Source organism: Glandiceps talaboti, chromosome 4, assembly GCF_964340395.1.
Source record: "Glandiceps talaboti chromosome 4, keGlaTala1.1, whole genome shotgun sequence".
Taxonomy (NCBI): Eukaryota; Metazoa; Hemichordata; class Enteropneusta; family Spengelidae; genus Glandiceps; species Glandiceps talaboti.
The window spans coordinates 11043925-11060210 of record NC_135552.1 but is presented as its reverse complement, the minus strand read 5'-3'; the positions used below and the strand labels follow the sequence as shown (position 1 = coordinate 11060210).

At 34.5% G+C, this 16286-nt stretch overlaps 1 protein-coding gene across 1 annotated transcript; it reads left to right on the top strand.

Moving 5' to 3' along the window:
• Nucleotides 1-1309: 1309 nt before the first annotated feature.
• LOC144434052 (cyclin-dependent kinase 5 activator 1-like) lies at nucleotides 1310-4002 on the top strand. The gene has a single exon (XM_078122504.1). It carries the CDS (start codon nucleotides 1548-1550, stop codon nucleotides 2436-2438), a length of 891 nt encoding a protein of 296 aa, XP_077978630.1. The 5' UTR covers nucleotides 1310-1547; the 3' UTR covers nucleotides 2439-4002.
• Nucleotides 4003-16286: the final 12284 nt, after the last annotated feature.

The window sequence follows — 16286 nt, the reverse complement described above, 5'->3', positions numbered from 1 at the left end:
AATTGGTATTGGTAATAGGAAATAATCAGGTGACTGTGAGTTTCAGGGACATTGTACATAAAACAAACTGCTGAGTGCGTTCAAGGTGGGGTTTTTGTCATAATTGCACCTTGAGGTAAATGTTCCTACATCTTCATCCGAAACGCAAACGTGCAAACTGTCAAGGTGAGAGACGACTACACAGAAATGGGTGTACTCGTGTTTTCATAGAAAGTTTCTTACATCGCAAAATTTGGTACTTCAAGGGGAGGTTACAGTGTGAACTACTTAATATCTAAGTCACTCTTTTTAATAATAGGGACGACTTTCGATGCCCCCCCCCCCCTCTAACATTTTTCGAGCACAGCGTGGTTACAGTCGCTTCAGTTTGTATGGAAAAGCTTTCCACTTTCACTGTAGATGCAAATACACATACTCAGAGATGTTTCAATCGAATTTTTATGAAACTGTTATCCCAAAAATAATCCGTGGAGCTAGAATGTAAACCATCTACACAAATGAAGATACGAAGATTTTTATCACCGCGTCAGTCATAACTCGTAATTTCGCTTCCGTGTTCCAGCCAGTAGGGGTACGGTAATGCTAGAAGTTCTACTCATAATAAGGACACATTGTATGGCCAGATTGAAACATACACATGTACCATTTTATGACTACCGGCATATGCATCACTTGTGGATGCCTTGAGTAGCTGATCATCGATCCGCGATCTGACATTTATTGACGATACTGAAAATTAACATTTTATACAAGTCTTGCATAAATTGATAGATCCAAGATGTCATTACGATGGCTAGATTCATTGTGATTGTCACCGCAGAAATAAGATGCACAAACGGGAGCAGCTATGTTCCGACAGTCGCATTTTTTCCGTTAAATTTTTTCATTAATTATTTTGAAAATTACAGTTTCTTGCTGTTAAACAGACAACTATATATAAGCTTAATAATTGTTCTGATAATTTGCCATCTATATTATAACCAGGTGTATAAACTGTAAAGTACGCACGTCTTTCACCACTGTTGTGTCTGAAACAGGTGACAATTTACTAGCATCACATGTATCACCCAGTCTGTGCCTCTGTCTTCAGCGCCGCTAAATCGTAAAGGGAAAGTGTGATTTGATTGGCGGAATTATTAATAATATTAACCATGACATCATACGTATTCCGTAAAAGGGCGTCAGATTTCCTTATTTGGTGCATAAATATACATATATTTACCATAATAGGGTTTGTGTGCGAAACATGTGGGTGTTCCTGATAAACAATCAACATATTGATATGTGGGTATTTAACGCGGCGTACCACATCTGCATGACTCAAATAAATTTTCCCGGTGAAAGCGCAAGACATGCAATCGCTGTAAGTGTGCTCTTGTAAAAGACGTGTTTCAGACGTCTCTTGTTCACCTCGTCCGGAATATCCGTGGCTCTTGTGCCGATGTGAACACGGTCAACGACAAACCGTCCACAGTCTGTCTCCTCAGCTCTTGTGGGTTCTCAGTTCTTTTCTGGTGAGGGAATTTTCTTCATCTCTTCCTTTCAACATGGGTACGGTTCTATCACTCTCTCCTAAGCCACGTAAGTCGGCTCTACACGAAGATTGCACAGTGAGTATGGCAAACTTGAACACTTTGTACAATTGCAAAAACAATAACACTACCACGAAACCAACGGTAGAAAAACCAATGAGGAAGCACTCGGCTATGTTCATCAGCGCTTTGAGCTGGAAAATGTTCAGTGCCTCAAGCAAGAAGAACAAGCCTACTACTAACAACAACGTTTTGCGGACCAAAAACACGAACATCATCGAGCAACAGAATAACTACAACAATTCAACGAATAACGGCGTGATTTCTAGCATCAAGAAATCCTATTCCTGCTTCAACCTCAACTCGCACTGTGAAAAAGTACCGAAGAATAACCACGCCGTCAAGAAATCTCAGCACGGCGTTTCCAAGCCACCCGCTGCCAAGAAGACCATCCAGGCATCGACCGGAGAACTTTTGAAATGTCTAGGAAATTTCCTCAGCCGCCGTTGCTGCTGTCTGAAAGACTTTGAAGGCAACGATGCCATAATGTGGTTGCGATCAGTTGATCGCTCCCTACTTCTTCAAGGATGGCAAGATATTGCGTTCATTACGCCAGCGAACCTCGTCTTCGTCTATATGCTATGTCGGGACTTAGTTGATGACAAAATTTCCTCTGAATCTGATCTTCAGGCGGTCGTTTTGACCTGTCTCTATTTATCGTACAGTTACATGGGCAACGAAATAAGCTATCCACTCAAACCGTTCCTCGTCGAAGATGACAAGGACAGATTTTGGGACCGATGCCTGAAAATTATAAATGACTGTAGTGCCAACATGTTGCGAATAAACAAGGAAAGTACATATTTCTCAGATGTGTTCGCCGAACTGAAATCTTACTCGTCATAATGATGACGCAGACACGTAGAATAGATGCGTAGTTTATCGAAACTCGGACAGTGATCGAAAGGAAACGCTGCTTGTAAAAAAAATTACATCGCTTTGAAAACACGTCATGACAGCGGAAAATTACCAGACGGGTGAATTCCATAAATCTTTACTGTAGAACAGCGGAACGCGAAAACAACGTGACATTTTATCGATAATATTCAGTAAAGAAGCATGGGGCGTGAAGTGACGAAGAATGTGTTCACACCCCCAAAATGGCGTGTATTTGTGAGCGGACAGTTATGCTACGGTTCCCAGATATATCAAATTTCGAAACTCGATGACAAGTTCACCATCTCTCTTCCGTCGGTCACTGTAGCGGGAAACCACGTAATTGTACTTACGTCAGTAGAATGGACTGATTCATAAATAGTGTACAGTCATAATTTATCGTCTGAAAGTATCAAGAAAGGAACTGATTTCCGCATCTTCTTTTTTTGTACAGAATTTATATTTTTGTTACATGTTTACAATTCCGTTGTCGTACATATTTATATATATATTGAAGCTATACTGATGTTTTATTTAAACATTATTTCATTCCTGATATGTTGTACTTATTGAAAATTATCAGTCGAAGAAAAAGAATGCATTCCGTTTTTATGTTCGAGATATGAGACGTTTTGACATCATTACGTACGTTTTTCTGTCAACGCCTTTCTTACTTACCGCGTCACAGTGGATTTCGCTTAGCAACGCAACATCTGTAAATAATACCTTGAATTTGTATTTAATGTCAGGAAAAACGCACAGCATTGGCGTTATTTGTATAAAGATTTTGCCGACGATGAAACATGACTTTATCACCAAGGATATATAATGCGTCAATGGAGCTAAAATTGGCGGGATATTTTCACTGCCGACTTGGTGTAATAAGATCGTAATCACGTAGGAAAACCATGCTAAATGTAAATGTGTAATATAGGATGGGGCATTGTGAAGGGTAATTCCGTCTCAAGGAACAAAATCTCGTCTGCCGATATTTGCTCAGAGAAAAAAATGTACCACAAATTTTATCACAATCCTAAATTCTCAATCCAGTTTTAATATCAGGTGAATATTTTTGTAATTTTTGTTTAATTTGTGTTCATAAAAATGTCATGTTTTCACTAGGTTCAAAAGAAAAGTGCAATGTTTATTTTTATTTTATTTTATCAGTAAGAATGAAACAATATGATCTACCACAAATATTTAAATGAAATACGTCAGTTTTTTTGATTGATTTACATAACTGCATTTACTGTGTATGGATATAATTGATTTGTTAATGGGTCAAAAAATATAATCACTGGTAAGGCTAAAGGAACTCGTGCTGCTTTGTAATGTATGTCAGCATTTTAGTGGCTTTAGCTATGAAAACCATCTGTTCGAATTGTGATTTTTTTTTTTTTTTTTTTCATCAACTGTACTGTCGTTCTATACCACACCACCTACTTATTTTTGTACTGAAGATGTGAGTCCATCAACTAACTGAATATGATGAATAAATATGCTGGTTCGAAAGATCTTGCTATTTAAAAATTAATTTATGTGTTTGAATATTTCATGTCTGGTAATTTTTTATATTTTTTATTTGGTTTTGTTTTACCTTTGGAGAGGCCACATTTTTTATCTATGGAAATATATGGAATTTCCTTTCACATATCCGACAGTGGCCTTGCATAATGAAGAGAATATATAGTCAATGTGATATATTTATAAACGGAAGTTGTTATATAAGGCATTAATAATGCCTCACCTCTCATCTGAATTATAGTACAGTTGGATACAAAAAAAAATGTGTTTCCCACCAAATTTCATGACAGAAATTTTCGTCTGCTGAAAACTTTGTATGAATATCTGGACCAATTTTGGTACTGAATGATAGATAGTGAGAGAATTTTCCAGTTCAAGTTCAAGTTTCTTGCAATAATAGAAGCTACAACATTACCACACAAAAAGTATTCATTGTGACTACAACACTAGTAATGTCCTCCTACCTGTATGTGGATTTGTAGTGTAAACCCCAGTTGGTCCACTGAGTGGCAAGTGTTCTGGTAATTATGGTTGTCAAGGATACATGTATAAATAGTACTAGCATGGATAGTACAAACGTCATAATCACATCTATTTACAAAATGATTATTTTTATATAACCTGCCAGCCAAGACAATTTGACAACACCTGTGTGTACATCTAACAGGTGACATGTTTCATGATGCAGTATACCCTAGTAATTATGATGAAAATTATAAATAATCTGAAGATCGAGATTATGAATTTCAAGAAATGACTCTCCCAAAATTGGGTTCTCTCAAAAATAACAAATCATACTAGAATTTAGTTAATGCAAAAAACACATTTTGAAAACATCTTTGCAGAGGACAACCCCCAACTTGAGGTTATCAATATTTTCCATATTAAAATTGAGACAAACCATTGATATTTCAAAAAAATAAATAATGACAAAACCATGTTCTAAAAATATAACTTCTGGATAGAGAAATTTGGGATGAGAACAGACAACAAAAACACAATAAATATTTATTGAAATCTTTGGCAGATACAAATAAATAAGAATGTTGCAACACACTCAGTTTTCTTTAAAACAACTGCTTCTGACACAATGAATAGCCTTGACACCCATAACTTAACCCCCAACTCCCCCCAAGAAGAATTCTGACCTAAAATGTATCCAGACGTGTGACCTGAAATTTCTGGAAAGTAAGAATGAAGAGGACTGCAGCAAGAAATTGTAAATATCAATGAGAGAGAGAGAGAGAGAGAGAGAGAGAGAGAGAGAGAGAGAGGGAGGGAGGGAGGGAGGGAGGGAGGGAGGGAGAGAGAGAGAGAGAGAGAGAGAGAGACAGAGAGAGAGAGAGAGAGAGAGAGAGAGAGAGAGAGAGAGAGAGAGAGAGAGAGAGAGAGAGAGAGAGAGAGAGAGAGAGAATGTATATGGATTGATGAATAACAACAGTGTTTGCAGACTTTCAACGGGATGGATACTTCCATGGTGCAGGTAGGTAAAATTTACAATTTCCGACAAAACTGTGCCTGAATATTTTCGCACCAAAATTAGCTTGACAAAATGTTTGTCTGTTGAGAACTTTTCAATGTATTTCTCAACCACAAACCGTTTGCAATCATATAAGATATTTATTTTTTGTATTTCCATGGCAACAACTGTGCATTTCCTTAGACTTGCCTTTGCATACATCATATGAATATGCATATGAATAAATACTTTTAATATTGGAAAAAAAAAAAAATTTGTACAAAAACTGTAAGATGAGGCATATATTTTAAAAGATCCATGCAGGGATATAGATATGAGTCAATAGCCAACACAAATATGCAATTATATTTTTCATCACATTTTAACATATTCTGATGATTTGTATATTTCCATCCACTTCACAATAGTCCACTGACACACTCAAAAAAAATATACGTGCTGCCATAGCAACAGATTTAATTGGAACAGAGTCAACAAAAAAACCCAGTTTCTTGTGACACTAGATGTCACCAGTGTACAGCTAGCTTTCATAACAAATCCCAGGAGGGTTGACAATATGCAGCATGAAATGCAACGGTTTACTTATAAAAAGACATGTCTGTGAAAATAGAATGCCTCAAGAATTAGAACATTGGATTTACATTTTAGCGTTACCATGGTGCATACATGTCAGCTGATGCTGCCTACAGAACACCTATAAAGGACCTGCCTTAGAAAAGATATTTATAGGGGAGAATTGGGACATAAATTAGGACGATATTTCTTGTCAAAATTTAAAACCATTTCATCTACATGTAAGATGAATGATCTGTGCACACACACCTATGACAGAAAAAACTTAAGAAAGTGGATATTTTGTCAACATTTTGGAGTTCTTTGCATTTCACCTGAATTGAATGGTTTAAATAAAGGGTTACATAGGAGGAAAAAATTGAAAGAATTAGAACAGTACTTCTTGACAAAATTCATATTTTGAGTTATGTAGATTTCACCCTGAAATCCGAATGATCTCAGTTTACATATACACCTGTAATCAACTTACCTTCAAAAATAAGGGGAAACATATTATTTTAAAAAAGGCTACAAATTATTAAAATTGTCCTTTTTTTCAAATTTTACATTTTAGAGTTATGCATAGCTGCATTTCACCTGAAATGAACGATCTGGCATTGCACACAGCTATAATTCATTATAACCTGTTTGAGAAATATGGGGTTTAGATAGAAAAAAACTAAATGCTGACAAATTAGGACAGTCTCCTTTTTAACAGAAAATACATTTTAGAATTATGCACATTTACACATACTTATTACTTACCAACCTTGAGAGAAAAGTGATTTTATATATATTATAGCAAAAAAAAAATTTGATAAATTTAGGACTGTCCATTTTTGTCAAATTTTATTTTTTTTAGAGTTATATATATTTCACCTGAAATGAACAATCTTAGTTTGCATATATACCCATATTTGACCTGCCTTGAGAAATAAAGAGTAATATATGGAGAGAAAAAATTGAACACTGACATTTTTTATTTGAGGGAAAAATTGAATACTTATGTTTTAACTATTCTTATTGAATTTATCCCTAAAGGAAAAATTCAATAAATGACCCAAACCAGTTTTATTAAGGAAATTACACATTTTGTGAATATGTATGCCTCAATGAATTTATGTCGAGAAACATACTTTAATTTAAGATGCTAGTGTTTTCTAAAAAAAAAAAAAAAAAAAGATAAGGTAAGACGCACAGTAAAGAGAAATTGAAGACATGAATGCCATTTCTGAAAAAAAAAATTGCTAAAATATTTATACGTAGTGTAAGCAAATGATTAAATAAAGACAACAAATTTGCAATATTAAGTGCAATCCCATCAACTGATCTATCATCAACGTTCTTGAATAATTGTTTCTAATATTAAAGATGAACAAAAAAAAATGAGAGTTGGGGAAAAAACCCATTCTGCCCTCTTTCTTGAAGTAAGTGACATGTCAGAGACACAGAGTGAAACACCTTTCAGCAGACTAGTTATGAATACCTAATGACGTAGTCACGTCACTGTACTACATCCATTCTCCAATTTGTTGCTAGGCAACCAAACCTTTCTAATGGATGAAAAAAAGTGCTCCCTAACTTGGGGTAATTTCACTGATTCACGAAGGTCTTTCAAGTTCATGAATAATTGCTTGTAATTCATCAATAACATATTGTTACTTTCCATTTATATTTTGTCAAATCAATTTGTGTACCCTCAAATCTTCTTTATATTCGCAAAATAGGATATAATTTTTAGGCCATGATAAGGTGGATTTGTGTTTTCATAAATCAAGAAATACAAACAGAGAGTGGTAATTTATATGCTGGCAATAAAGAATTCTCACATCACTGCAAACGTACGAGCAAACACGTAATTTATTCAGCAAAGTCATCTAAAAGCTCTGTGGCAAATTTTGAAAAATTTTTCTCAAAATCTTCCTCTATACTGTGATTTATTCAAATCACTGAAGACAAATTTTTTTGTGAATTTAGTCTCTAGCACAAGACTAAGAAACTTAATAAAATGGGTGCAAATTTTTTATATTAAAATATATATTTCAAGTTCATTTTGGATATGAAGTTGAGTGTTTATTTTTTTATTTGTAAACTGTATTTTTTTTTATTAAGAGTCACCTCGTCTTGTGTTTTCTTTCTTGTCAAGAGACCTAAGTGATTGGGGACAAGGTCAGTTGAAAAAAAAAAGAGAGAAAAAACATTGAAAAAAATCTCCCTGATGCACCCCTCACCTGACTGGTTATATAGTTAGTAGAGTCTTGCAGTAATTATTAACCATTGTGGGGAAGAAATTGTCAGTTGTTGCAAAAATCATATGACAGCAATAATTTAGGGTTGATCAGGTCTTGTCTAGGAAACAAAAACAACATTTTTGCCAATGTAATAAAAAAATGCAATGGAATCAAAATTTAGGGTTGTTTAAAATCTCAATGTGTCTTGCTCTATTAAAATATTGTCTTTTTCCATGGTTATTCACAATTTTCTGTAAAATAAGGAAACTGTCAAAGTTCGATGTATCTGTCTGATTTCTTAAATTACCATATCAAATTTTTCATCCTGACTCTTAAGATCATACCTTTAACGGGGCACAGCCAGGTCTGAACATCTTGTGTCTTGTCTTTTTTTTTTGCATGTGAAGGAATATGTTATTGCACTTACGGAAACATGTTTAGTCATCACTGGTAAGGCCAAATAAAAAAAATTGTGTTTCTGTTAACCTGACCAACCCTCATTTAAGCAAAATGGGTTTTTTTAAAAACATTTAAAACAAAAAGATGAGAAATTCTTTGTCTTCTTAACCTTCTTACATGTCTGTTTTCTATCCCCAGTGATGTCTGTACATATTTCATCAAAACTATCACAGAAGGTGTATTCTCACTGACATTTTGTTTGTTTTTGGATTGAAGCAGTATTTTTCAAAAATAAAAACTATTAAAAAGATAGAATAACATACAATCCCAACCAACCTACCCTATTTTCTGAGGCCATATCGGAAACACACAATTATTTTTTTTTCACCGAACTATGAGAGAATACATAATCCATATGAATGCTATTTTAAAAACAATACAGTTTATAATACACACACACGCATACACACACACACACACATACACATACACATACATACAGACACAGACACACGTCATACACACATGCATGTATGCACAGTGACACATACACACACACATCATCACACACATGCATGTATGCATAGTGACACATACACACACTCACATGTCATCATCACACACATGCATGATCCACAGAGACACATACATACATACACACACATTCATTCATTCATTGTTCCATCCCAATGAAAAGACATGAAGTAAATCACACCTTGTTGTATCACCTTATTGTATCTATAGCCAAAATAATAGTTCACATATATCTACATTCAGCATTGTTGTACACTAACAAAGCAGGTCCTTTTATATTTTGGTTTCCAATAATCTTTTTAAAATAATCTTTGGAGAAAAATCAAAATCGTAGATGAAATCTTGTGGAAACCTCTGTTTCACAAATTTTTCACCATCACTCGAGATTTCACTTTTATATTTGGAAAATTTATTTCCAAGATTATCACTGAAATTTTTACATGTAATTCTAGACAAGATAAATGACTAAAGAGCAGACTTTGGCAATCAATGTAAATGTTATCTTCTCTATATGTTCAATGTACCACTTGTCTCCAACAGTCTTTGAAAGTCCTACTTTATACATAACACGTTTTAATGAGACAATTGATGGTAAATTTCAGTGCGTAAATCACACATTTCTAACTTCTATTTTTAGTATGTTTTCCCCGAAGTACTACATGTAAGTGTCTTTAGCACATAGGTGTTATGTGCAAATGCTGCAAAGCCATGAATCAAGGAATGTAATGGAGAAAAAAAAACGGAATTAGAAACATTAATATGTAATACACGTGTGATTTCATTTCAATGCAAAAGTACATGTTAATTAATGGCTTCATTGATTGACCTGACCGTGTCTTTTCTCGGTTTTGTTTATAGATTGAATTTTTTTTTCAATTCAGGAGGCACCTGACAGGGATTACAATACATTGTGTTATTGTATCACTCTGTAAATACAGAACAATATTACAATTAAAAGAGATAATCTTGTTAGTACTATTTGTTATGCAAGTTTGATTATACGATCAATAATTATTTAACACAAAGCTTTGTGCTTTGCCAGTCAAATGACCTTTGACCTCATACTGTTCAACTGTATGTGAAGCTGATTGGTCTTTGTTATTTTTTATTCTCCCATTGTAGACTTCCAGAACGTGGGATCTGTTTGAATAAATAGAGATAGATGCAACAGTCAGAAAAATATGTCTCAACCATTTTATTTTGTTACAATAAACTCTTTTGCAATAACTATGCCATCAAAGTTTCAGAGAAATTTGCAGTCTGACTGTCAAAAATGAATTTTTTAATGAAAATTTGTGTTGGAGTTAAAATTGAAAATATGAAAAAATCAAATCAAATGTACAAATATAAGGTTCCAATAATACTTCACCCTAGCTTATAGTCCGTTCCCCCCCCCCCCCCCCCCCCCATTTAACAGAATCTTTGTACAAAATGGCATGAAGTTGTCTGGCAGATCTATACAATAAGTTTGTTCAGATAAATGAATTATTCTGTGTTATTCTTATGGCATGATAAGACAAGGCCGATTACATTCAATTTTAAAATAGGTTGGGTAGGTAGATTTTTTATTTTATTTTCAAATTATTTTTTTTTTTCATGTGTGAGTGTCTAGTTCAGGTTTTCCATTGTTTTCCAAATGGTCTCTGTGTTGTTTATTTCTTCCTATCAGATGTACAGCCATTACAGATAGGAAGAATAGTTGTATATTGACCAATAGTCCTAAAAGTGTAGTCCTCAACTGAAAACAGAGTTCATCTTTTGGCCGCTCAGCCGATTGCCTTGATATTTGGTGGGTATATTACCTTGGGTGTCTAGTTGGGAAATTGTTCAAACCCAAATGATCTTAACACCGGTGTGTGATTTAGGCCAAAAATGTGATTTTTGGTCAAAAAACTACTTGGCAGATAAGTCTTCAGGGTGTTTATATTAAGATTAGTTCATGACATGATGATCCCGTCAGTGATAAGCAAATTAGGTCTAAAAATGTGTCTTTTTGGTTAAAAATCTTTAATTCCAACACTACTGAGCAGATTTAATAGGCAGAAATTTGGTTGGAACGTTCTTCAGGGTGTTATATTAGGAATTGTTCATGGCATGATGATCCCATCAGTGATATACAAATCAGGGCAAAAAATGTCTCTTTGGTCAAAAATCTATATTTCCAAAATTTTTGAGCCGATTGGGTTGAAATTTGATGGGAACATTCTTAGTGCTGTTTAGATTAAGAAGTGTTCATGACATGATGATCCCATCAGTGATATGAGTGATATGCAAATTAGGTCTAAAAATATAATTTTTGGTAAAAATGCTTTAAAATCTTCTCCAAAACTACTGGGCCAATTTGAGTTGAAATTTATTGTGTAGGTGTCTTGGGATGAGCAGATATAAGTTTGTTCAAGACAAGTTGATTAGGTTATTATTATATGCAAAATTAGGGGTAAAAAAAATAAAACTTTTGTAAAATGGTGACTATAATACAAAAGTACAATATTTTACCAACTTTCTGTGTGAAATGTGTTCTTAGTGTGTATGAATCATCATATGAAACCACTAACCACTTTGTTACTTTGCTAAAACACAACTGCATAGTGGAAGAGCTGAACCGCAGAACCACTTCTACACATGCTACAAACAAAAACACAAAACAAAAAAAACAAAAAACAAACAAACAAACAAACAGCAGAGCTCTCCTGACCATAGGTCGCTTGTTTGGCCTTTTGCACTGTATTGAGCTATAAACACAGACTTGGTCTATGTTGCTTCACATTGATTTTTCAAATAAATAGGAAGCCATGATTAAATTGTTTTGAAAATTAAAAAATCTAAAATAAATACCTAATCCTCATCCATATGGCCACATTAATTTTTATTCAATTTTAATTTTTTGTAGAGCATCAGAAATGATAGACTGTTGACAGCGGCGGCAGGTACTTTTTAAAATCTTTGAAGATTTGGTAGATTGAATTTAATCTTAATTATTCTTATCTGTATGGAAAATAGCATTCTAAAAGATACAATTATTATATTGAACACAATCTTGAAACATGCTTACCACAAAAATTGCACCTTCAATGCTGTTTTCACCACAAGATACTTTTATTTATGTCGATAAAGACACAGAAATACATCTGATACATATACCAATAAATAATCCTACATAGTATACAAAATCTATATACATGTGCAAAAAGAACCCCTCAAGTGACTATCGATGCAAAAAGAACCCCTCAAGTGACTATCGACAGTGAGATCAATACCCATAATATGTCTACCCATAGCATTGATCAATGCCAGACATGTCACTTCAACTTTACCAGATTGTCATCAAATGTCTGCCTTTCAGTGCAGAAAGTCTCAAAAATTCAATTTCAGCCGAGTGTCATATCCATAGTTACATTATTCAATATCTTGACCTTTGACCTGAATTTGAAGACTGCAACCTGTAATTATTGTCCATGTATATAACATATTAAATACTGTACCTCGATAATCACACAAAAAATTGTCAGATACGAGTTAGAAAAAACTTCTATTTTAATTGTACAGGTGGTATGTACCATGGAAATATAAATGTTAAATTTTGGCTGTTGTTTCAATTTTTCCTGACAACCCACGCCCAAACTCAGTTAAATCAAAGGTTACCATACAATCTTTTGAAAAATAGGTGAGATCATTTTAGAATCCGAAATGATCACCAAATATAACACGGCATCTCAGAGTCTATGGGAATATGAAAGACTCTCAATTTCCTTCAACAGAGGACATTGACTCCTGCAGTTTCTTTTATTATTTCAAAAGGACTCTGAACTAGCTTTCATCCATGGCAAAGCTTGAAGAGATTATTTTTAGTCCCCGCGGACGAAGTCCGGAACGGGGACTTATGGATTGGGTTCCGTCTGTCCGTCCGTCCGTCCGTCCGTCCGTCCGTCCGCAGCCGTTTCTTGGAGATGCCTGTACCAATTTTTTTCAAACTTGGTACAGGGGCAACATGCTATGGCATACATATGCACGTCAATTTGTTTTATGATACGATCCAATATGGCCGCCTAGCAGCCATTTTGTTTGTGAATTTTCCCTGTCTAAAGCCATAACTCAGACATGCTCACACAGATCTCATTCAGAGTTGGTATTAGGACAGTGTTCTATGGCATATATGTGCATATTCATTGTTGTCATGATACGATCCAATATGGCCGCCTGGCAGCCATTTTGTTTGTGAATTTTCATGTCCAAAGCCATAACTTAGACATGCTTGAACAGATCTCATTCAAAGTTGGTATTAGGACAGTGTTCTATGACATACATGTGCATATCCATTTTCATTGTGATACGATCCAATATGGCTGCCTGGCAGCCATTTTGTTTGCAAATTTTCCATGTCCAAAGCTATAACTCAGACATGGTTGAACAGATCTCATTCAAAGTTGGTGTTAGGACAGTGTTCTATGACATACATGTGCATGTCCATTTTCATTGTGATACGATCCAATATGGCTGCCTGGCAGCCATTTTGTTTGCAAATTTTCCATGTCCAAAGCCATAACTCAGACATGCTTGAACAGATCTCATTCGAAGTTGGTATTAGGACAGTGTTCTATGACATACATGTGCATATCCATTTTCGTCATGATACGATCCAATATGGCTGCCTGGCAGCCATTTTGTTTGTGAATTTTCCATGTCCAAAGCCATAACTCAGACATGCTTGAACAGATCTCATTCAGAGTTGGTATTAGGACAGTGTTCTATGACATACATTTGCATATCCATTTTCATATTGATATGATCCCCCATACCCGATCAATCCTTTATTGTTGTAGGCATATGTTCCATGTCCGACAAGCAGACACAACATATCTAAGTCTGTTTGATTTAGGTTCACAAGTGTTGTTGCGTGATCAGAGTAGTGCTAATTCCTTAAAACCCAATCATAGCGGGGACTATGTCATTCTCAATGGCTTGTTTTTAGTGAAATTGGTCTCTGAGGTGCACACATTGTACCTTTGATAAGCATGCAATTATATGTGTTGGCAACTTGAACATGGGTAAATATATATTGACGTCAGTATTTCAATACAATCACAACTTTCATTCTGTATTTGAAGTAGTTGATTTTCAGCAAATTATACCCAAGGGACTCTTTGAAGGAAGCTGTGATAGATTAAAAGAGGATGAAATATTGGAATATCAAAATTACAAAAGAGAAGAAATGACAGCTTGCATATTAATAACCTTTTCTTCAACAAACTGCATTGGTTTTTGATTGGATATACATGTATATATACTACACAAGTGTGCCATATATTTGCAACAATTTCAAAAATCTTTCATTTAAGGACCAATGAAAAGCTGTGCTTACATCATAGTGATTGATCATGTGACATGGGTACATTGTTCCTAGCCTTAATAGGAATTAAGGAACACCAAATGTTTTAAACTGGACAGCATCATTTTTATGGAGTAAAGAGAAGTGCAGAATTAAATACTAGCTACTATGGAAATCAAGCTACAGCCACAAAATAAAACTATTGTTATAACATATATTGATATACAATGTAAGCTATCAATAGATTCTGATGTAATTACACCCACAGTAGGGTGGCATCTCTGATCTCAAGTTTTCCTCAAGTAGTAACACATTCAACCTCATCCAGTGTTTACACTATCTTAATTAATATAGGGTTACTGTGTACCCATGTAACCATGGCAGGGATGCTACCTCACCTCTTGCGTAATCAAATTATTAAGCTACCTGGCATATGCAAATGCAATATAGTTCTATTACTTTGTGTCTATTTTAAGTTTGCCAATAACTTACTTTCCATAGTACCGGTAGTATTTAGAATCATTACACACTTTAATAATTTAAGCCACAACGTACATGCATATATTATACCACATATTGTAATGCATGGTGCAATATAAAATGATTGCTCAGTTCTACTACAAATCAACGTAGACTGGGCCTAGGTAATAATAATCTGCTGTTACTTTTTCAAGAAAACTCCAACCTATTCTCAGTTTTAAATCAAGAAAAAAAATCAGGGGGTCACTGTACAAATTTTCATTAATGATTAATATATGACTCGAAAATGAACCTATGTAGAATCCAATATGGCCACCACAATACTATGTTAACTCTATGAGAAAATAAAAGATTGTCTATTTCCTTCAAGGAGGACAGTGAACCTCCGGTTATTTCAAAAAGGACTCTGAACTAGCATTCATATGACAACAGTTAATGAGATAATCAAATGACAATTATGTCACAGTTATTAACTTGAACAAGGGCAGATGTAATTGGTTTATTATGTCAAAATCTTACACACGAGTACAAAAACAAGAAATTTCTGACTTGTTTCACACCTAAGGGACTTTTTGAAGGAAACACAGGATGCACTTATAGACTGATCAATGGAACATAACAAATTAAAAATAAAAAAGATAAAAAAAGAACATGTATGCAGTGATTCAAAACAGTGTTGGTAAATAGATGGATGCACCTATATATGTTAACCCAGGTGTTTTACTTCACCACCAAAATTATGGTGCAACATATATAAAAATCTATTTTATATACAAATTGTAGCAGATTTTTTTCCCCACACATAAAAAGTACTGCTTAGAAGTAGAATGCCAATAAAATGAAAGTCCTTAATGAATAAAAAAAAAAAGTTTGGAAGTGAAACACATATTGTGTGAAATGCATTGACAAATTAGAAAAAATGGGGGGGGGGGGGAAACAACGATGGATAAGAAAATAACACCCCCACCCCTCCCACAAATAAAAAAATAAAATAATGTATAAAATAAAAAAGATGAACAATTAACATGCAAATCTCATGAAAATTAATAGAACTATTTCTCCTGCAGGTTATACTGAAATTTAATTAATTTTGATCATTTACCTTTGGCATGGTATGTAGGGTGAATACCGTTGCTGCATGTTGCTTAACATGATTGCGCTGTTTCTATATGCAATGTAAACAAGAGTGATACAATTGAGATGCAACTCCTGTAAAAATGACACTATATATGGGACTATTTCACTTCCAGTCATTTCAATCATTATAACCTTTGATGTGGTAATGCTGAACA

Excerpts from the sequence above, each read along its gene's own strand:
- LOC144434052 (XM_078122504.1), top strand. The coding sequence starts at position 1,548 with ATGGGTACGGTTCTATCACTCTCTCCTAAGCCACGTAAGTCGGCTCTA.